This window comes from Aethina tumida, chromosome 3 (genome assembly GCF_024364675.1).
Source record: "Aethina tumida isolate Nest 87 chromosome 3, icAetTumi1.1, whole genome shotgun sequence".
Taxonomy (NCBI): Eukaryota; Metazoa; Arthropoda; class Insecta; order Coleoptera; family Nitidulidae; genus Aethina; species Aethina tumida.
Window position 1 is genome coordinate 1,330,966 of NC_065437.1, and position 24,704 is coordinate 1,355,669.

The following is a 24,704-nucleotide window of genomic DNA, read 5'->3' on the forward strand; positions in this document are numbered from 1 at the left end:
TATCTATTTGTTTCAGTAAAATTTCAAGTCATAAATTAAAATATTACGTGTTCTGGTATTATTATAATTTACTGAGGTGTTGTTTTAATTTAGTAAGGAACATTCATATATTTATTTCTTACAGTGGAGTTTCAAGTCATAAATTAAAATATCACACGTTTTATTGTCATCATAGTTTACTGAGATTTTGTTCCAATTTAGAAAAGAATATTTATATATCTATTTGTGTCAGTAAAATTTCAAGTCATAAATTAAAATATTACGTGTTTTGATATCATTATAATTTACTGAGGTGTTGTTTTAATTTAGTAAGGAACATTCATACATTTATTTCTTACAGTAGAGTTTCAGGTCATAAATTAAAATATCACACGTTTTATTGTTGTCATAGTTTACTGAGATTTTGTTCCAATTTAGAAAGGGACATTTATATATCTATTTGTTTCAGTAAAATTTCAAGTCATAAATTAAAATATTACATGTTCTGGTGTCATTATAATTTACTGAGGTGTTGTTTTAATTTAGTAAGGAACATTCATATATTTATTTCTTACAGTGGAGTTTCAAGTCATAAATTAAAATATCACACGTTCTATTGTCGTCATAGTTTACTGAGATTTTGTTCCAATTTAGAAAGGAACATTTATATATCTATTTGTTTCAGTAAGATTTCAAGTCATAAATTAAAATATTACGTGTTCTGGTATCATTATAAATTACTGAGGTGTTGTTTTAATTTAGTAAGGAACATTCATATAATTTATTTTTTACAGTGAAGTTTCAAGTCATAAATTAAAATATCTCACGTTCTATTGTCGTCATAGTTTACTGAGATTTTGTTCCAATTTAGAAAGGAACATTTATATATCTATTTGTTTCAGTAAGATTTCAAGTCATAAATTAAAATATTACATGTTCTGGTGTCATTATAATTTACTGAGGTGTTGTTTTAATTTAGTAAGGAACATTCATATATTTATTTCTTACAGTGGAGTTTCAAGTCATAAATTAAAATATCACACGTTCTATTGTCGTCATAGTTTACTGAGATTTTGTTCCAATTTAGAAAGGAACATTTATATATCTATTTGTTTCAGTAAGATTTCAAGTCATAAATTAAAATATTACGTGTTCTGGTATCATTATAATTTACTGAGGTGTTGTTCTAATTTAGTAAGGAACATTCATATATTTATTTCTTACAGTGGAGTTTCAAGTCATAAATTAAAATATTACACGTTCTATTATCGTTATAGTTTACTGAGTATTTGTTCCAATTTAGAAATAAACATTTATATATCTATTTATTACAGTAAAATTTCAAAATAAATAAAAAGTTATATATTCTTTTGTCATCAAATGTTGTAACATTGTTGTTGTGGAACATCTCTGTAATTTTTATTGTTAATATATTTAAATTAATATATATTAATGCTGAAAACGTTTTATTTTAGTCACATAAATTCAATAATAAAAATAATTTGTTATTGTTAAATGACGTTATGTAATGTTTATTCCGAAGAACATCGAATAAAGTATAGGAATATTACAAAATGTTTATTAATATTGCCTTGTTAATGTAAATATACATATTTGTAATTAATATGCATATGACGTAGCCATTATGGTTTTGTCGACTATAAATGTTAGCTAAGATTATTTGTAATATTGATTTGAATACTTGTCGTTGAAATAAAAACATGCGTGCGTTCACAATAGTTTTGTTCATGTGCATTTGCATTATTGCAAGTACGTTTGCTGCTGTTGCCATAATTCCTGCTGATAAAACTCCAGGTAATAACTCACTTACATTTTATAACTATTTTTACATCGCCTATGTTGTGTACACGTTTATAATTAAATTAATTAGAGCCTGTTTAACTAAAAAGCAGTACAATTAAATTGATTATTTGGCAAAGGCAGATTGCAGAAGTAATTGTGTTTGTCGGTTTGTTTTTTATCAGGTCATCCTGGACACTGCAATTCAGACCTGACCGGACCACTTGAAAAGGGTGAAACTAAACAATTGAAGGACTGTACAATTGGCGTTTGTAGTGACGATGGTTCCATCCATCTTGAATCGTAAGTTTAAGATCAATTTTATGAAATTTTACATGTTAATGTGTATTTTTTAGATGCTCTCCATTTCAAGCTCCTGGATGTGAAATAGTCGAGGATAAAGGTAAACCGTACCCCGACTGTTGTCCTAAACCAGTCTGCAAAAGCTCATAAAATATGTTGATGTTGAAGCCTTAAAAAATAAAGAAAACTATTATTACAATACGTAAATTATTATTACCTAAAACTAATGGATTAATGAACATATTATTTTTATTTAGGGGGGATGGTAATTGGGGAACGTGTCGGCGGCCATTAATGCAATGGACTATGTACAGTAGTGTTGAGGTTACATCGTAATTAACCAACAGACCTAACGGTTCATCAAACTGTTTACATTCTGATTTACTCTCCACTGTTAATCAATTTAAATCTGTTAATATTTTATAATAATGGTACTTCTATCACGTCACCTACTGGGATTCCCCCAAAACTAACTAATTATTATTACAATCTATTTAATAAACTCTGTGGATTGTAAATAATTCCCTAAACATTAATAATTTTATCTAGTTACGCTCTAGGATTCCCCGAAAATGAAAGAATTATAAAAGTATTATTAAATTTACACCACAGATAAATTAGATTTATTAACCCCAACGGAGATATCTACTTAAAAAGGATACAGTTAACTCTTTGGTTTGAAAATAATCTCCATTATAGTTGTTTTATCATGGATTCTCCCGGAAATTAAAACAATATAAGAATGTTATTAAAACTAAAACACATTTAAATTAAATTTGTTAGTTGCACCTTAGAAATTTATTTGTAAATAGCACTTTGGTTTGATTAAAATTAAAGTTTTGTTAACAATTTTATTATATCAAGTTGTGGGAGTGCCCGAAAATTAAAGAAGTATAGAAATTTAACTAAAATTAAGCCACAATTAAATTAGATTTATTAATCCCAACTGATAAAAGTGTTTAAAAAGGACACAGTAAACCCTTTGGTTCAAAAATAATCCCCATAACTTTAATAGTTTGATCATGTTTCTCTCTGTGATTTCACCAAAAATAAAGCTATATAAGGATGTTATTAAATCTAAAACATATTTAAATTAAATTTGTTAGTTGCACCTTAAAAATCTATTTGTAAATAGCACTTTGGTTTAATTAAAATTAAAGTTTTGTTAACCATTTTATTATATCAAGTTGTGGGAGTCCCTGAAAATTAAAGAAGTATAGAAATTTAATTAAAATTAAGCCACAATTAAATTAGATTTATTAATCCCAACTGATAAAGGTGTTTAAAAAGGGCACAATAAACACTTTGGTTCAAAAATAATCCCCATAACTTTAATAGTTTGATCATGTTTCTCCCTGTGATTCCCCCAAAATTAAAGCATTATAAGAATGTTATTAAATCTAAAATATATTTAAATTAAATTTGTTTGTTGCACCCTAAAAATCTATGTATAAAGAGCACTTCGTTTTGATTAAAATCAAAGTTTTGTTAACAATTTTATTATATCAAGTTGTGGGAGTAGCCGAAAATTAAAGAAATATAGAAATTTAATTAAAATTAAGCCACAATTAAATTAGATTTATTAATCCCAACTGACAAAAGTGTTTAAAAAGGGCACAATAACCACTTTGGTTCAAAAATAATCCCCATAACTTTAATAGTTTGATCATGTTTCTCTCTGTGATTCCCCCAAAATTAAAGCTATATAAGAATGTTATTAAATCTAAAACATATTTAAATTAAATTTGTTAGTTGCACCTTAAAAATCTATTTGTAAATAGCACTTTGGTTTGATTAAAATTAAAGTTTTGTTAACCATTTTATTATATCAAGTTGTGGGAGTCCCTGAAAATTAAAGAAGTATAGAAATTTAATTAAAATTAAGCCACAATTAAATTAGATTTATTAATCCCAACTGATAAAAGTGTTTAAAAAGGGCACAATAAACACTTTGGTTCAAAAATAATCCCCATAACTTTAATAGTTTGATCATGTTTCTCTCTGTGATTCCCCCAAAATTAAAGCTATATAAGAATGTTATTAAATCTAAAACATATTTAAATTAAATTTGTTAGTTGCACCTTAAAAATCTATTTGTAAATAGCACTTTGGTTTGATTAAAATTAAAGTTTTGTTAACAATTTTATTATATCAAGTTGTGGGAGTCCCTGAAAATTAAAAAAGTATAGAAATTTAATTAAAATTAAGCCACAATTAAATTAGATTTATTAATCCCAACTGATAAAAGTGTTTAAAAAGGGCACAATAAACCCTTTGGTTCAAAAATAATCCCCATAACTTTAATAGTTTGATCATGTTTCTCTCTGTGATTTCCCCAAAATTAAAGCTATATAAGGATGTTATTAAATCTAAAACATATTTAATTTAAATTTGTTAGTTGCACCCTAAAAATCTATTTATAAAGAGCACTTTGTTTTGATTAAAATCAAAGTTTTGTTAACAATTTTATTATATCAAGTTGTGGGAGTGCCCGAAAATTAAAGAAGTATAGAAATTTAATTAAAATTAAGCCACAATTAAATTAGATTTATTAATCCCAACTGATAAAAGTGTTTAAAAAGGGCACAATAAACCCTTTGGTTCAAAAATAATCCCCATAACTTTAATAGTTTGATCATGTTTCTCTCTGTGATTTCCCCAAAATTAAAGCATTATAAGGATGTTATTAAATCTAAAACATATTTAAATTAAATTTGTTAGTTGCACCTTAAAAATCTATTTGTAAAGAGCACTTTTTTTTATTAAAATCAAAGTTTTGTTAACTATTTTATTATATCAAGTTGTGGGAGTCCCTGAAAATTAAAGAAGTATAGAAATTTAATTAAAATTAAGCCACAATTAAATTAGATTTATTAATCCCAACTGATAAAAGTGTTTAAAAAGGGCACAATAAACACTTTGGTTTAAAATTAATCCCCATAACTTTAATAGTTTGATCATGTTTCTCTCTGTGATTTCCCCAAAATTAAAGCTATATAAGGATGTTATTAAATCTAAAACATATTTAAATTGAATTTGTTAGTTGCACCCTAAAAATCTATTTATAAAGAGTACTTTGTTTTGATTAAAATCAAAGTTTTGTTAACAATTTTATTATATCAAGTTGTGGGAGTCCCTGAAAATTAAAAAAGTATAGAAATTTAATTAAAATTAAGCCATAATTAAATTAGATTTATTAATCCCAACTGATAAAAGTGTTTAAAAAGGGCACAATAAACCCTTTGGTTCAAAAATAATCCCCATAACTTTAATAGTTTGATCATGTTTCTCTCTGTGATTTCCCCAAAATTAAAGCTATATAAGGATGTTATTAAATCTAAAACATATTTAAATTAAATTTGTTAGTTGCACCCTAAAAATCTATTTATAAAGTGTACTTTGTTTTGATTAAAATCAAAGTTTTGTTAACAATTTTATTATATCAAGTTGTGGGAGTGCCCGAAAATTAAAGAAATATAGAAATTTAATTAAAATTAAGCCACAATTAAATTAGATTTATTAATCCCAACTGATAAAAGTGTTTAAAAAGGGCACAATAAACACTTTGGTTCAAAAATAATCCCCATAACTTTAATAGTTTGATCATGTTTCTCTCTGTGATTCCCCCAAAATTAAAGCTATATAAGGATGTTATTAAATCTAAAACATATTTAAATTGAATTTGTTAGTTGCACTCTAAAAATCTATTTATAAAGAGCACTTTGTTTTGATTAAAATCAAAGTTTTGTTAACAATTTTATTATATCAAGTTGTGGGAGTGCCCGAAAATTAAAGAAATATAGAAATTTAATTAAAATTAAGCCACAATTAAATTATATTTATTAATCCCAACTGATAAAAGTGTTTAAAAAGGGCACAATAAACTCTTTGGTTCAAAAATAATCCCCATAACTTTAATAGTTTGATCATGTTTCTCTCTGTGATTCCCCCAAAATTAAAGCTATATAAGAATGTTATTAAATCTAAAACATATTTAAATTAAATTTGTTAGTTGCACCCTAAAAATCTATTTATAAAGAGCACTTTGTTTTGATTAAAATCAAAGTTTTGTTAACAATTTTATTATATCAAGTTGTGGGAGTCCCCGAAAATTAAAGAAGTATAGAAATTTAATTAAATTAATTAAAATTAGTTTGATCATGTTTCTCTCTGTGATTCCCCCAAAATTAAAGCATTATAAGGATAATAAGGTTATTAAGTCCGAAACTTAAATTAAATATTTTTAGTTAGAACCTTGAAAACTTTTTAAAAAGGGTGTAATATATAATTTTGGTTTAAATATATTCAAAATTTAGTTAATTACTTTTAAATAACATTGTGGGAATCCCCAATGTTAAAGAATTATAAAAGTATTATTAAATTTAAGCCACAATTAAAATTAGATTTGTTAAGCCCAACGAAAAATCTATTTAAAAAGGGCACAATAAGCCCTTTGACTTGTAAATAATGCCGAAAAACAAATTACCACTAATTGTTACAGTAAGTGAAGTAAATGAAATGTCGTAACTCACTCGAATAAAAAATTAATTCGTGCCAGAGGTGCAGAAAATAATGATCAAACAAATCATTACGCAAAAGTGGAAATTTGAGGTCTAAGGAGACAGTTGGCCTAATGAGCCTCCTTCAAAAATCTAAAATAATAATTCTTCTCGTTAAATCTTCCCCATAATCCCCTCGTGCTCTCTTGCTCTTGCTCTTGCCTCTGCTCTTTATTGTAACCACTTCCTTTCGTTAACGACTTTTCTTGTTCCATACATTTACACGCCTTTTTCGTGTAATTTTTTTTTCCCACTGGCACTTTTGATTTTTTTTTTCCTTCTCCCGTCGGTATTCCGCCATAAATAAACCTATAGTGCTGTTGTGTCCCCTTCGTTTTGTTGTCGTAAAACAATTAAATGCTGTTTATGGATTCTCTAGACGTTCAAATAATTTTCAAAATTAAAATCGTCACTAAACAATTTACTTTATTGTCTAAACCATTGTTATAGTTACATAATAAATTGGACATTTATGTGCTTATACAGATAAAATATTTGAATTTATGTTTTTATATTTGCATTTAATGTCCCTGATATATTATTTATTAATTTATTTATTTGCCAAATTTATTTTTGTACATTAAATTACTTGTTTGTACAATTTATTAATGAATGAAATAATTTTTTAATTAATTAACTTAAATAAAGTAAAGTAAGTAGGTAAGTTAATAAAATAAAAAAGTATTTTAAGTAACACAGCATTTCCTGTTGACGTTTTTTAAAATTCATTTTTAGATTTAATATAAAATATTCTTTTGTGAGAATAATAATACATATTCAGCACCGTCAGTTACAGATAAAAACATTCCTAGTCTTTAATTCGACAAGGGGCTTAAACCGTTCAACCACTCAATATTGCAGGCACACAATAAAAATAATTATTTTTCCCATTTTTTTCATCCCCGATATTAAATAAAATTCCCGGTCTTACGCCGGATTTAGTTGTGCACCCACTCCATTTTTTTTTTTGCTTCATTCACAAAACCCACCCCCCCATGGTCGATCGATGCGACAATTCGCACAATCTCGAGACGTGCCCTGAAATATTTTCATTAGAGTCTGTTGCCGTTTGTTCGGTTTATTGAGATGTGCTCACTTGACGACGAAAACGTAATAATTTCATTTGAAAAACCGCCCAAAAAATATATATGTATCTCTATGAAGCTGACGCACGAAAGATTACTTTTTCCAACGTCGAAGATCCCATTGAAGTTTTTTTTTTTGGACGTTGTTCGGGGTGCCAGTATTTCCAGACCAGTATTAAAGTTTCCGGAGTTCAATTTATGTTTTATTGTCTAATTTACTCAAAAATTATTTCTTCAGGGTTAAATTTATTAAAAATATTTAATATAATATTATGTATAAATTTAATATTTTAAGATATTTTTAATGTGCTGATTACAAAAATACCATCAGATTTTATCTACCTGCTCTAATTTTTGAGATATACACTAATTTAAATTAGTTCTGATAAAAGGTATAAGTAAAGAAATTGAGATATCTCTTGAAGACTACAAAATGCCAAAAAACAAAGTATACATTTTGAGTACTCCTTATTTGCTGATTCCAAAAATGCCATCAGATTTTATCTATCTGTTCTAATTTTTGAGATATACACCAATTTAACGTAGTTCTGATAAAATGTATAATTCAAGAAATTGAGATATCTCTTGACGACAACAAAATGTCAGAAAACAAAGTACAGTTTTTGAATACTTCTAAATTGCTGATTCCAGAAATGCCATCAGATTTTACCTGCCTGCTTTAATTTTTGAGATATGCACTAATTTAACTTAGTTCTTATAAAAGGTATAAGTAAAGATATTGAGATATCTATTGAGAACAACAAAATGTCAGAAAACAAAGTATAGATTTTGAATACTTCTAAATTACTGATTTTAAATGTGTCATCAGATTTTATCTATCTGCTCTAATTTTTGAGATATACACTAATTTAACGTAGTTCTGATAAAATGTATAATTCAAGAAATTGAGATATCTTTTGAAGACAACAAAATGCCAGAAAACAAAGTATAGATTTTGAGTACTCCTTATTTGCTGATTCCAAAAATTCCATCATATTTTATCTATCTGTTCTAATTTTTGAGATATACACCAATTTAACGTAGTTCTGATAAAATGTATAATTCAAGAAATTGAGATATCTCTTGACGACAACAAAATATCAGAAAACAAAGTACAGTTTTTGAATACTTCTAAATTGCTGATTCCAGAAATGCCATCAGATTTTGTCTATCTGCTCTAATTTTTGAGATATACACTAATTTAACTTAGTTAGTAGTAAAAGGCATAAGTAAAGATATTGAGATATCTATTGAGAACAAAAAAATGTCAGAAAACAAAGTATAGATTTTGAATACTTCTAAATTACTGATTCTAAAAGTGTCATCACATTTTATCTATCTGCTCTAATTTTTGAGATATACACTAATTTGCCTTAGTTCTGATAAACTGTATTAGTAAATAAATTGAGATATCTCTTGAGGACAACAAAATACCAGAAAACAAAGTATACATTTTAAATACTTCTAAATTACTAATTCTAAATATGCCATCAGATTTTATCTATCTGCTCTAATTTTTGAGATATACACTAATTTAACGTAGTTCTGATAAAATGTATAATTCAAGAAATTAAGATATCTCTTAACGACAACAAAATGTCAGAAAACAAAGTACAGATTTTGAATACTTCTAAATTGCTGATTCCAGAAATGCCATCAGATTTTACCTGCCTGCTTTAATTTTTGAGATATGCACTAATTTAACTTAGTTCTTATAAAAGGCATAAGTAAAGATATTGAGATATCTATTGAGAACAAAAAAATGTCAGAAAACAAAGTATAGATTTTGAATACTTCTAAATTACTGATTCTAAAAGTGTCATCAGATTTTATCTATCTGCTCTAATTTTTGAGATATACACTAATTTAACGTAGTTCTGATAAAATGTATAATTCAAGAAATTGAGATATATCTTGAGGACAACAAAATGTCAGAAAACAAAGTATAGATTTTGAATACTTCTAAATTGCTGATTCCAAAAATGCCATCAGATTTTATTTATCTCCTCTAATTTTTGAGATATACACTAATATAACTTAGTTCTGATAAAAGGTGTAATTAAAGAAATTGTGTTACCTTTTGAGAACAGGAAAATGTCAGAAAACAAAGAATTGATTTTGAATACTTCTAAATTGCTGATTCCAGAAATGCCATCAGATTTTGTCTATCTGCTCTAATTTTTGAGATATACACTAATTTAACTTAGTTTTGATAAAAGGTATAATTAAAGAAATTGAGATATCTCTTGAGGACAACAAAATGTCAGAAAACAAAGTATAGATTTTGAATACTTCTAAATTGTTGATTCCAAAAATGCCATCAGATCTTATCTATCTGCTCTAATTTTTGAGATATACACTAATTGAATTTAGTTCTGATAAAAAAACATAAGTAAAAAATTATGATATCTTTTGAGGTCAAAGTATTTCATGCTTGTGGTTAAGATATACCTAGAATTGCCTTGATTTGATCGCCCCTCAGCTTATCTGCTGAGCTTCCATTATAAAGTTGTGCCAATATTTTACTTAGATAAGTATTTATTTAATGGATATAAAAGAACGTTTACGACAATACGAATTTTTTCGCTACAACATCAAAGAAATGTATACTTTCATCCAAGTGACAAAGAGTAAATTCTGATTTCTGCAATCGTTCGTCCCTTAATACACTCCCGGATCAATCCAGACAGTCGACGTGGGAGAGTGAGCACATTCGCCCCGTACCGAACTCCGTCTCCGGAGCCGCTGCGAAATCTTTAATCCCGAAAGTTTCGATAAGCCGAGGACACTTTTTAACTCCGTTTTTACGAACTTCTGAATGGTCTAAACGCTGTAAAATGATAAAGTTTTCGCATTTACTTTTTAATATTCCGAGTGCGTTAAGACCGCACAACAATGTGGATAAAGCTCCATTCTTCTGTGCGGTGGAAAAAAGCTCCGACGAGGAAGCCCAAGTTTTAAAATCGTGGGGGGACGTAAAAGACGGTTTTATGACCGTTCTGCTTATATATGGGATTGGCACAATAAAAACGAAATATGTCTTTTATCATTTTATTAGTGTCAAACTTTGTAAGCTTCTAATTCCAAAAGCTTGAACCACTTTTTAAATAATGTTTGTACATCCGTGCTTGCAAATTAATTTAATGTTATTCAGCATCAAAACTGATTTATTGTACAACCATTTTTTAATTAAAAACTAGCCAACCCAAGTTTTAGTATATAACCAAATTAATTTTACTCTATTACCTCATAAATAACATATTACTGACGTTAACCTAAAATCCTGAGCCACACATCATTCCTGTTGTTGTGCTCCTTTATTCAAACACTTTCGTCCATTTCGTCAGTTAATCAAGAAAAATTTATTAATTAATTAACCTCAGTAAATTTAAAAATTAAATGAGCACGTCTAATTCTTTAAATAGAACAATTCACTTTTGTAAAGTTTCGTGTACATTTCAAAGTTCGTGTCGAAAAGTTTTCTTGTTCTTGAGATTAAACACAATTAATTATTTACGTGTTCAGTTAATTTAACTTGTTGTAATGATACTTAGCGATGCATATTTAAATTTACATTAATTTAGGGGTGGCACAACTTAACTTAAAGTGTGTCTTAAAATATAGAAACTTTCTTGTATGGAATATAACATATTTAATTATTTACTGATTATAGTGAACCTAACCTAACCTAACCTAACTTAATTTTCAGGGAATTTAACTGAAATAATGTGCCCTCCTTCTTTTAATTAAAGAGGCAATAAAATTATACATAACTACTAATTGTTATAATTAAAGACTTAATTACAGAGAAGTAAAATTTAATTTTCACTTTAATGCCCACTCAGACACATAAGTGAAAGTTAATAAACCTATTTTATCGTTATCATTTGTAAAAATAAAATTATAACCGTGATGTGGTGTATAAATCCTTTGATTTAAAAGTCAATTTACATGAAACGAAGCAAATATGGCCGATAGGTAATGCACAACATAAGATTTTAATCAAATCACGAAGCGACTTTAAATCATACATGTACTATACCTATATGTTGGTTTTTATTGCGATCTGATTTGAACGAATACATATCTCGCCGTTTCCGCTTTTATATCATAATGCATCACAGACGCAGCATAAATTTTAACTAAAAGCAATCCATATTCAAGAGCAAATCCAATTTGTGTTCCTCTGCATATCAGCTATCAATTTTATTTTTATGTTAAAACAATTTTTTTCGTTTTTTATTACGCAATCCAATTTAAAGGCAATTAAGAATGTTATGTCTTTTATGGGGGACAATATATAAACAGCTTCGGATAAGGAAACCATCAAAATAAATTTATTACATCCAGGAAATATTACTTTGTATGTAACATGTTACTTCAACATGAGTTGTAAGCTTAAAACAAATCATATTTATTAACCTTGAGAAAGGAAAAGTGATTTTGGGTATTGATTCTTAGATAACACACTTAAAACTGAAGAAATCATCATTGTTAGATATATTCTACCTCTTTCCACCTATTTTAGTAACATCCTGTATAACTGGACTATATGGTGGATGAGGAAGAACATTTTGAAGCTTTTTTGAGTCTCTAATGCCACATGTAGTCTTAGTTTGTCATGAAGAAGCTGAACGTCTCTTTTATTTAAGAAAGAATCATGTTTTTGAGTAACATAATCATATACTAAATCAATTTACAAACAGTAGACAATTGTAGGTCATCAAATTGGACTATGGTACTATTCCACCAGATTTACAAACTGACTAGAGTGGTTATATTCAATAAACAAGGACATAATTGGCAATTGTCACATACCTAACCTAACCTAACCTCACTTAATTTATGTAAAATCCATTAGTCCAACTTTTTGATAAAGTTCATCGCTTGAAGCCTCTTTCTAATGGTTAATTCATGGGAGTTTAATGGATGACTTATTTTCCAGCATGATTTTATAGTAAATATTGGTTTAATTTCCATTTTGGTGCAGGTTTCAGGGTGACCTTGACGTTATGTATCTTCAATACATTCATTTTCCCCTTTAAACTGTCCATTATTATAAGTAAATGTTCAAAAATCCTCTAAAAATTGTACTTTTGTACTATTTTTAGAGGATTTACTAACGAGAATTGTCACAATCAATAAATAAGGAAAGAATTGGCAATTGTCAAAGGCCCAACCTAATCTAACCTCATTTAATTTATGTGGAACCCATGTTTGAAACTTCACACAATTCCTGAATCATAACATTGAGATTCAGAAAGAATATCATCAGTGGAGGAACAGACCTATAAATGGATGAAGAAGCAAAGAGGTGAAGAGGTACATAACTTATTTCAATTCTTTTTTGGAAGCCTAGACCTACAGCTGGTTCTTACAACTGGTTTCTTCGGTTCATAACAGACTTCTTCTGTAATTACATCATTGTAAGGCACTTCATCATTACTGAAGATTTCCATAGCCTTATTCCTAATGAATCTGATATAATTACCCACGTGTGAAGCTTCACACAACTCCTGAGTCATGACATTGGGATTCAAGAGGAATATCATCAGTGGAGGAATAGACCTATAAATGGATGAAGAAGCAAAGTGGGTGTACAGAGCAAAGAGGTGAAGAGGTACATAACTTATTTCAATTCTTTTTTGGAAGCCTAGACCTACAGCTGGTTCTTACAACTGGTTTCTTCGGTTCATAACAGACTTCTTCTGTAATTACATCATTGTAAGGCACTTCATCATTACTGAAGATTTCCATAGCCTTATTCCTAATGAATCTGATATAATTACCCACGTGTGAAGCTTCACACAACTCCTGAGTCATGACATTGGGATTCAAGAGGAATATCATCAGTGGAGGAATAGACCTATAAATGGATGAAGAAGCAAAGTGGGTGTACAGAGCAAAGAGGTGAAGAGGTACATAACTTATTTCAATTCTTTTTTGGAAGCCCAGACCTACAGCTGGTTCTTACAGCTGATTCCTTCGGTTCATAACAGAGTTCTCCTGTAATTACATCATTGTAAGGCACTTCATCATTACTGAAGATTTCCATAGCCTTATTCCTAATGAATCTGATATAATTACCCACGTGTGAAGCTTCACACAACTCCTGAGTCATGACATTGAGATTCAAGAGGAATATCATCAGTGGAGGAACAGACCTTTAAATGGATGAAGAAGCAAAGTGGGTGTACAGAGCAAAGAGGTGAAGAGGTACATAACTTCTTTCAATTCTATTTTTGAAGCCCAGACCTACAGCTGGTTCTTACAGCTGGTTCCTTCGGTTCATAACAGACTTCTTCTGTAATTACATCATTGTAAGGCACTTCATCATTACTGAAGATTTCCATAGCCTTATTCCTAATGAATCTTATATAATTACCCACGTGTGAAGCTTCACACAACTCCTGAGTCATGACATTGAGATTCAAGAGGAATATCATCAGTGGAGGAACAGACCTTTAAATGGATGAAGAAGCAAAGTGGGTGTACAGAAGAAAGAGGTGAAGACGTACATAACTTCTTTCAATTCTTTTTTGGAAGCTCAGACCTACAACAGGTTCATGGACCAACATTTTATACCATTAATCTGTTCTTATTGATGAACTGATTAGTTCTAATAAAGACTCGTCCATCAAAGCTTCCATTAAACAACGTAAATTATTGATTTAAACACATCGTCATGGAGTATTAAACACGGTCAGTCTGATGGTCAGCAGTTTTGTAAATTTTGTGTGCATTTCGTACATATTTTAGGATTTAGTGCCGTTCCGTATTGTTGCGAAGTTCCGATTGTGCACTCGCAAACCTACTGTCCCAGATTCAGAACGTAAAAGTTTACGTGATTTATTTACGACCTGGAAATTCTGCTCAAAAGTTCAATTGCACACAAAACTGTGTCGGGGGAATTAACTTACTTAACTATATATAATATATATAATAAATTGGTTAAAAAAGTTAAATTTAAATAAATCCTCAGACGTTTTATAAAAGGTGTGTGTATTTGAGTTCGGGTGAAAGTTTGAGCTGATGGATTATCCAATTCGCCATTGCGTTTCTAATTTAATTAATTCGCTGGCAATTAATTATTAGGCCATGCCCAAACATCTTACATATTTCACCGAAACTTCCCTTTCTATTTAAGTTGATTTTAGGTTCCTTTAGAGGCAAATGGAAATTTTAATTAAAACAACCTACGGATTAAATAATATCTCATATTGCTGATTTATGCCTTTGCCTTTTTGTATTCCCCTTCATTAATTGAATATCTATGAAAAAATATTAATTATAGATTATATACATAGAACTGATGTCGGATTCGGTCTGTGATAAACCTCTATTATCCAAATGAGTTAATGTCCGTTCGGTAATGGTTAATTGAGCAGAGGCGCATTAATCTCAACAAACATAATGACCTATTATGATCGTCATCCAACCGCCATAAATTTAAATACTTTGGAGTGGCCCGAACGTCAGTCCGTTTAATTACAAGCACGTCCGCATTCGGTCGTCCGGGTTGTTTTCTTCTAGATTTATGAATTGTGAAATACTTGTAATCCGACCGGGCGCAAATTCCGGACGTTGCGTCAGGAAATTACCCGATCTGTATAATAAACAAGCGCAACCCTCTGGTCAGGTTTGGTTTATGTTTTAAGGTGTTTTCGGACCCTTGTACCTTAACTGCGAGTTATTCATCGTGGCCAGTTAACTTTTACCTGTAGATTCGTACAGGGTTTCGTTTAATTAACTAATATTGGACTTCCATTAACAGTTAAAGTCTAAATTTACTCTTCAATTCCATAAAAACAATTTAATTAATAAATTTATTCATGAAAGATTAAAAAATAGTTATTCTACAGTCTCTAATCTGAGGATGGCTCTTTAATTAATTACAAAGAGGCTCTGTAAATGTTTATTCAAAAGAATCATCAATAAATCTTTTATAAACATTTTTAATGAATATCTTTTACTCAAGAATATTCTTAAAAAACTGATCTACTTTTCAAAGAATCATTTCCAATTTAAACTCTTCTAATTCATTATTCGTTAATAAAAATATTTTATGTTGAAGAGCTTTTAATAATTAATTTTTAAAATAATTCTGCAATTTCCAATGAATATTTTACAATACGGAATATTCAATAAATATTCTTTAATGAATATCCTTGATTAGCTAAATAATCTACATTGTAGATGATTCTGTGAATATTAGAGATCATAGACCTGTTAATTCTTCATGAATATCTAACTATCTTTGATGAATATTATTAAATTTTTAATTATTATTCATTAATAAAAACATTATATGTTGTAAATCTTCTTTTACATACTATTAATAATTTATATTTAAAATAAATATTTAATTTTCAATGACTATCCTTTAATACAGGATATTCTATAAATATTCTTTAATGAATATCCTTTATTTACTGAAGAAACTACATTGTAGATGATTCTGTGAATATTAACGACCATAGAATGATACCCTGCTAATTATTCATCAATATCTAAACATCTTTAATGAATATTATTAAATTTTTAATTATTATTCATTAATAAAAACATAATATGTTGTAGATCTTCTTTTTGAGATTATTAATAATTTATATTTAAAATAAATCTTTAATTTCCAATGGATATTCTTTAATACAGAATATTCAATATATTCATTAATGAACTGAAGAATCTACATTGTAGATGATTCTATGAATATTAGAAAGCGTAGATTAATAACCTGTTAATTCAATATCTCACCATCTTTAATGAATATTATTAAATTTTTAATTATTATTCATTAATAAAAACTTTTTATATTGTAGATCTTCTTTTAGAGGCTATTAATAATTTATATTTAAAAGAAATCTTTAATTTCCAATGAATATTTTTAATACAGGATATTCAATAAATATTCTTTAATGAAGATCTTTGTTTAACTGAAGAATCTACATTGTAGATGATTCTGTGAATATTAGAAACCATAGAACCTGTTAATTCTTCATGAATATCTAACTATGTTTGATAAATATTATGAAATTTTTAATTATTATTCATTAACAAAACATTCTATGTTGTAGATCTTCTTTTACAAGCACTTAATGATTTATATTTAAAATAATTATTTAATTTCCAATGAATATTCTTTAATACAGGATATTCAATAAATATTCTTTAATGAATATCTTTGTTTAACTGAAGAATCTACATTGTAGATGATTCTGTGAATATTAGAGGCCATAGAATAATAAATAACCTTTAAATTCTTCATGAATATCTTTAATGAATAATATTTATTAAATTTTTAATTATTATTCATTAATAAAAACATTCTATGTTGAAAGTCTTCTTTTACAGATTATAATTTATATTTAAAATATTTCTTTAATTTCCAGTGAATGTATTTAAATACAGGATAAATATAATAATAATAAATATTCTTTAATGAATATTATTGAATAACCGAAAAGCCTACATTGTAGATGATTTTAAATGATGAATTTCTAATTAAATAATATTCTTGAATATAAAATGCTCACTAAAAATATTCGTTAAAAGAAGATTAATTAAAAAGAGTATTTATTTAATGAATATATTTGATTAACTTTGTATTTAGTTCATTGAAAATTAGTTGAAATACTTTTTAATCTTCCCTGAAAAATTTATCAATAAAAAATGAATGAATACTCCTGAATAAACGTATATTCTTAAATAATTAATGAATGTTTAATGAATAACTGATGATATTAATTATTAAAGAATATTTTTTAATCAAAAATAGTGAATATTTATAAATAAATTGACACTAAAGGGTTTCTTGATTATGAAAGAGCTAAGTCTGTATTTTATTAATAACAAAATGAACATTTTGGAAAGTAATTAAAGCAGGTTAGTCCTAATTGGATGCAAATATAAGCAAATCAGACTACATGTAGTCTAGTTGCACGTATGCACTTCGCTTTCTAACTAAATACTCTTGGTGAACGTAATAAGTACCGAAACAGAAATTACAATTAATTTCGTCATGAACTCCTGTTTAATAATAAGAATTAAACTATTTATCCTGTATGTTTTGAATGCGGTCTGTGCACTGCACAATTTACAGTTGGTATATCGAAACAAAGGGATCCAAAACATTGAGGCTAAATTAAGTTGACGTACATTGGATAAGAAAACACTTTCGCAACACGAAACCTCACAAAAGATTGTATTTGGTTTATTGCTTTCTTTGCGAAATTGTTTTTTCGGAATTGATGTTCCGAGAGAAAAACGTAAATACTTGTCCATGAAAGGAACTTTTTACTTTAATGGTTAATGGAAGTTGTTATTGTAAAATAACTGATACAATATTAATTTATTTAATTAAGCCTTGCATGAATGTACAAGTATAAGTTTATTGGATCTGGCAAATAATTTATTAAAGAATATTTATTCAAGGATAATTGTTAGAAATATAAATATAAATTTGTTGGAAATTAAAGAATTACTTTAAATTTAAAACATTAATAGTCTGTAAGAGAAGTTCTTCAACATAAAATAATTTTATTAGTGAATAATAATTAAAAATTTAATAATATTCATCAAAGATAGTTAGATATTCATGAAGGATTAAAGGATATTATTCTATAGCTTCTAATATTCACAGAGTAATCTATAACATAGATTCTTCAGTTAAATAAGGATATTCATTAAAGAATATTTATTGAATATCCTGTATTAAAGAATATTATTTGGAAATTAAAGAATTATTTTAAAAATAAATTATTAATATTCTCTGAAAGAAGATCTACAACATAGAATGTTTTTATTAATGAATAATAATTAAAACTTGAATAATATTCATTAAAGATAGTTAGATATTTATGAGGAATTTAAAGGTTATTATTCAATGGCTTCTAATATTCACAGAATCATCTACAATATAGATTTTTAAGTTAAACAAGGATATTCATTAAAGAATATTTATTGAATATCCTATATTAAAGAATATTCATTGGAAATTAAATAATTATTTTAAATATAAATTATTTATTAATAGTCTCTATTTCAAACATAAAAAGTTTTTATTAACGAATAACAATTAAAAATTTAATAATATTCATTAAAGATAGTTAGATATTCATGAAGAATTAACAGGTTATTATACTATGGCTTCTAATATTCACAGAGTAATCTGTAATGTAGATTCTTCAGTTAAACAAGGATATTCATTAAAGAATATTTATTGAATATCCTGTATTAAAGAATATTCATTGGAAATTAAATAATTATTTTAAATATAATTTATTAAATGTCTGTAAAAGAAGATCTACAACATAGAATGTTTTATTAATGAATAATAATTAAATATTTCATAATATTTATCAAAAATAGTTAGATATTCATGAAGAATCAACAGGATATCATTCTATGACCTCGAATATTCACAGAATCATCTACAATATAGATTTTTAAGTTAAACAAGGATATTCATTAAAGAATATTTATTGAATATCCTATATTAAAGAATATTCATTGGAAATTAAATAATTATTTTAAATATAAATTATTAATAGTCTCTATTTCCAACATAAAATGTTTTTATTAACGAATAATAATTAAAAATTTAATAATATTCATTAAAGATAGTTAGATATTCATGAAGAATTAACAGGTTATTATTCTATGGCTTCTAATATTCACAGAGTAATCTGTAATGTAGATTCTTCAGTTAAACAAGGATATTCATTAAAGAATATTTATTGAATATCCTGTATTAAAGAATATTCATTGGAAATTAAATAATTATTTTAAATATAAATTATTAAATGTCTGTAAAAGAAGATCTACAACATAGAATGTTTTATTAATGAATAATAATTAAATATTTCATAATAATTATCAAAAATAGATAGATATTCATGAAGAATCAACAGGATATCATTCTATGACCTCGAATATTCACAGAATCATCTACAATTTAGATTCTTTAGTTAAACAAGGATATTCAACAACATAGAATGTTTTGTTAATGAATAATAATTAAAAATTTCATAATATTCATCAAAGATAGTTAGATATTCATGAAGAATTTAAAGGTTATTATTCTATGGCCTCTAATATTCACAGAATCATCTGCAATGTAAATTTTTCAATTAAATAAAGATATTCATTAAAGAATATTTATTGAATATCCTGTATTAAAGAATATTCATTGGAAATTAAATAATTATTTAAGTGTCTAAAAAAATGGTGTCTAATATTCAAAGAATTATCTATAGTATGACCCTTCAGTTAATTAAGAATATTTATTAAAATAATATATTAAAGATTGTTTCTGAATCTTTAGGATAATGATTAATTTAATTAATTAATAATACTGTTTCCTTTTTCATTCAGTGAAGAATTATTATAAAAATATGTAATATATACAGATGCAAAATTTAAACAATTACATTAATTAATAAATAATATTATTTAATTTACTCTTTAATACTCATAAAATATTCCAGTGTAATTATATATGACTGAATCATCACCAATATATTATATACATATATAGTATAACAATTTAATTAAAATAAAAGGTTTAATTTTATATTAGAGATCAAAATTTAATAATCCCTCGGCTCAAATGTTAATAAAAACGTCATATATGTGAAAAGATGTCTGTGACAGAATCCACTGATCCTAACAAGATATAAAGAGACTGTTGGCAGACTATTTTGTATCTAAACAAGTCACGCAATTCACTGCCAAAGATATTGGGCCTATTTATTTCATCTCGACATTCCTTTGCTCCGTCCTCCTTTCTTTTCACACTAAATCTCTCTTTATGCCTCCATCCTAATTTGTCAGCTTGATACTATAAATAGTAAATCCTTTTTCAAAAGGATTTTACTTATTAAAAACTAATTATATGAAGTAAATTGGATTTTGCTCAGCTTCACACTGTGTTATTCTAGACAAAAGACAAGATACAAACTACGTCCAACCGGTATTATATATATAACCAGTCAAATATTATTCAAATGAGGATCTCCTTAATTAGATTATATTCATTTTTTATGATCCTTTTTGACAGAACATAAAACAATTCAGTTAATTTTGTGGGAAGATGAATTATAATAAATGAATATTTTTAATGAATATTCTTGATTAAAAATATCTCTAAAGTACTCTTACTGTGACAAAAATATTCAACGAATACATCTCTTAAAGAAATCTTTAATAAATATTCTTAAATTATTCGTTAAAAAATAATATTTTATATAAATTTTTGAATTAATCTTAATAAAGGTTCATATACTTCATTTAATTTGCTATATTTTTTGTTATATAACTTTTAATGAATATTTTATGAATATTTTAATGAGGAAATAATGTTAATTAAAAAAATCTTCTGTGGATATTCATTAAACAAAGAATATCTAATGAAAATCTTACAAGTTTTCGTTTTTTACGGTCTCCAGTCCAAACAAAGAAGATGCAAACTACAATCGGCACCGCCAAGCCGGAGCACAACATTCCGGGTGCCCCGGAGGCACAGGGCGAAGAAGAAGAGAAAAAAAAAAACTTTCGGCTCCAGTTGGCAAGTCGAAAATTAAATAAAACCACTTGTGCATCGCAACACGTTCCCGAAAGCCGAACCGAGAGTCGGGATCAGCGGGGCACATCCCGGTGGAGCGGCCCGACTCCGGCGGGGATCGATCCCGGTGGGGACCATCTGCCCGTACGCGATTACATCCCTTCACGGTGCATCGGACACATGCCCGACTTGTTCGGCCCTTATTAAATATGTCCGGATTCGACTTGGAGGGCTGAGAATGTGCAGATGGTTAATTAATATTTAAACGGATGATTAAATGTGGCGGCGGCCCATTAAGGTGTAGGTGAGTTTTGCCTAATATAAACGATTTTATGTATGCGTGGATCGGTGCCAATTTAACTAACGTGTTCATTTCCTGAACGAATTAGGTATTCAGACAGATCTTCGATCATAAAATTATACGCTGTTTCTACGACTATTTAGAATTTTGTTTGCCTCGTTACTAATTCGAATAATTTAATGCATCTACACGTGTTAGATCATTTGCTAAAAATAACTGTATGCACTTCTTAGAATTTATGCAAGTGAAATACTTTGTTGCAAACGAATTATTGATGTTTTACATTTTTCATTTATTCTCTCATTTTTAATTAATCGTTCTTTAGAAAGATATAAACCATAGAATCTTCTTTTAAATCATCAACTTTTTAAGAATATTTTTTTCTTTAAACTTCTAATGAAAGATTCTCCTTAACTAAATATTAGTTCATAATAAATTTAATTAAAAATATTCATTAATGAAGAAATTATTATTCATTAAAATATTCATTACATAAACAAAATTTTTAAATAATATTTTTAAAATATTGGGTTATTAAATTGAAAATATATACATGAATATATTAATTAATACTAACAGGAAATCCATCATTTAATGAATATTCACAAAAATATTTTTAATTAAGAATATTTACTTTTATTATTATTATTTTTTTCGAAATAGTTCTTGAAAATTTAATTGTAATGAATAATTAATCTATATTCCTTATTTAGATATATTTATTTAAAATTATTTATCATTAAAATATTCATTACCGAATATTGGATAAAGATTCTTTTAAATATGTTCTTATAAATATACTTATTATATTAAATAACATGTTTTAACGAAGCCTGTAAATATATTTAATAAATATTCATTGTAATTATTTATTTAAAACATTGTTTCGTCGAAAATTGTTGTTCTAAGATTACTTATTAACAGTACTTAATTCAAAAATATTCATTGAAAATGTCTCTTTCAAGGATATTGACTGAAAAATCATTATAAAACTATTTTTCATATTTTTTTCACAAATAAATCTTTTTTTGAATATTATTTTAATCAATATTTAATGAATATTTTCTATTTAGGAATACTCATTCAAAATTGTTCATCATTAAAATATTCATTAGTGAATATTAATTAAGGATTATTTTAAATATGTTCTTATAAAACCTCTTATTATATTAAATATTATGTTTTATTGAAGCATATAAATATATTGGTTATTCATTGTAATTATTTATTTAAAACATTGATTCGTTGAAAATTGTTGTTCTAAGATTCCTTATTAATATTCATTGAAAATGTCTCTTTCATGGACATTGACTGAACAATCATTATAAAACTATTTTTCATATTTTTTTCACAAATAAATCTTTTTTGAATATTATTTTAATCAATATTTTCAATTTAGGAATACTCATTCAAAATTGTTCATCATTAAAATATTCATTAGTGAATAATTAATTAAGGATTCTTTTAAATATGTTCTTATAAAACCTCTTATTATATTAAATATTATGTTTTATTGAAGCATATAAATATATTGGTTATTCATTGTAATTATTTATTTAAAACATTGATTCGTTGAAAATTGTTGTTCTAAGATTCCTTATTAATATTCATTGAAAATGTCTCTTTCATGGACATTGACTGAACAATCATTATAAAACTATTTTTCATATTTTTTTCACAAATAAATCTTTTTTGAATATTATTTTAATCAATATTTTCAATTTAGGAATACTCATTCAAAATTGTTCATCATTAAAATATTCATTAGTGAATATTAATTAAGGATTATTTTAAATATGTTCTTATAAAACCTCTTATTATATTAAATATTATGTTTTATTGAAGCATATAAATATATTGGTTATTCATTGTAATTATTTATTTAAAACATTGATTCGTTGAAAATTGTTGTTCTAAGATTCCTTATTAATATTCATTGAAAATGTCTCTTTCATGAACATTGACTGAACAATCATTATAAAACTATTTTTCATATTTTTTTCACAAATAAATCTTTTTTGAATATTATTTTAATCAATATTTTCAATTTAGGAATACTCATTCAAAATTGTTCATCATTAAAATATTCATTAGTGAATAATTAATTAAGGATTCTTTTAAATATGTTCTTATAAAACCTCTTATTATATTAAATATTATGTTTTATTGAAGCATATAAATATATTGGTTATTCATTGTAATTATTTATTTAAAACATTGATTCGTTGAAAATTGTTGTTCTAAGATTCCTTATTAATATTCATTGAAAATGTCTCTTTCATGGACATTGACTGAACAATCATTATAAAACTATTTTTCATATTTTTTTCACAAATAAATCTTTTTTGAATATTATTTTAATCAATATTTTCAATTTAGGAATACTCATTCAAAATTGTTCATCATTAAAATATTCATTAGTGAATAATTAATTAAGGATTCTTTTAAATATGTTCTTATAAAACCTCTTATTATATTAAATATTATGTTTTATTGAAGCATATAAATATATTGGTTATTCATTGTAATTATTTATTTAAAACATTGATTCGTTGAAAATTGTTGTTCTAAGATTCCTTATTAATATTCATTGAAAATGTCTCTTTCATGGACATTGACTGAACAATCATTATAAAACTATTTTTCATATTTTTTTCACAAATAAATCTTTTTTGAATATTATTTTAATCAATATTTTCAATTTAGGAATACTCATTCAAAATTGTTCATCATTAAAATATTCATTAGTGAATAATTAATTAAGGATTCTTTTAAATATGTTCTTATAAAACCTCTTATTATATTAAATATTATGTTTTATTGAAGCATATAAATATATTGGTTATTCATTGTAATTATTTATTTAAAACATTGATTCGTTGAAAATTGTTGTTCTAAGATTCCTTATTAATATTCATTGAAAATGTCTCTTTCATGGACATTGACTGAACAATCATTATAAAACTATTTTTCATATTTTTTTCACAAATAAATCTTTTTTGAATATTATTTTAATCAATATTTTCAATTTAGGAATACTCATTCAAAATTGTTCATCATTAAAATATTCATTAGTGAATATTAATTAAGGATTATTTTAAATATGTTCTTAT

General features: G+C 26.3%; 1 protein-coding gene across 1 annotated transcript; it reads left to right on the plus strand.

The window, feature by feature from the left end:
* Positions 1 to 1,639: 1,639 nt before the first annotated feature.
* LOC109604549 (U-scoloptoxin(16)-Ssd1a) lies at positions 1,640 to 2,281 on the plus strand. The gene is made up of 3 exons (XM_020021081.2): positions 1,640 to 1,794; positions 1,965 to 2,082; positions 2,136 to 2,281. Exons 1-3 carry the CDS (start codon positions 1,701 to 1,703, stop codon positions 2,230 to 2,232), a joined length of 309 nt encoding a protein of 102 aa, XP_019876640.1. The 5' UTR covers positions 1,640 to 1,700; the 3' UTR covers positions 2,233 to 2,281.
* The last annotated feature ends 22,423 nt before the right edge of the window (positions 2,282 to 24,704 follow it).

Bases quoted from the DNA above. Each gene is read 5' to 3' on its own strand.
- LOC109604549 (XM_020021081.2), top strand. From the start codon at position 1,701: ATGCGTGCGTTCACAATAGTTTTGTTCATGTGCATTTGCATTATTGCA. The intron at 1,795-1,964 runs GTAATAACTCAC...GTTTTTTATCAG, and splicing joins TCCTGCTGATAAAACTCCAG to GTCATCCTGGACACTGCAAT. The intron at 2,083-2,135 runs GTAAGTTTAAGA...TGTATTTTTTAG, and splicing joins GGTTCCATCCATCTTGAATC to ATGCTCTCCATTTCAAGCTC.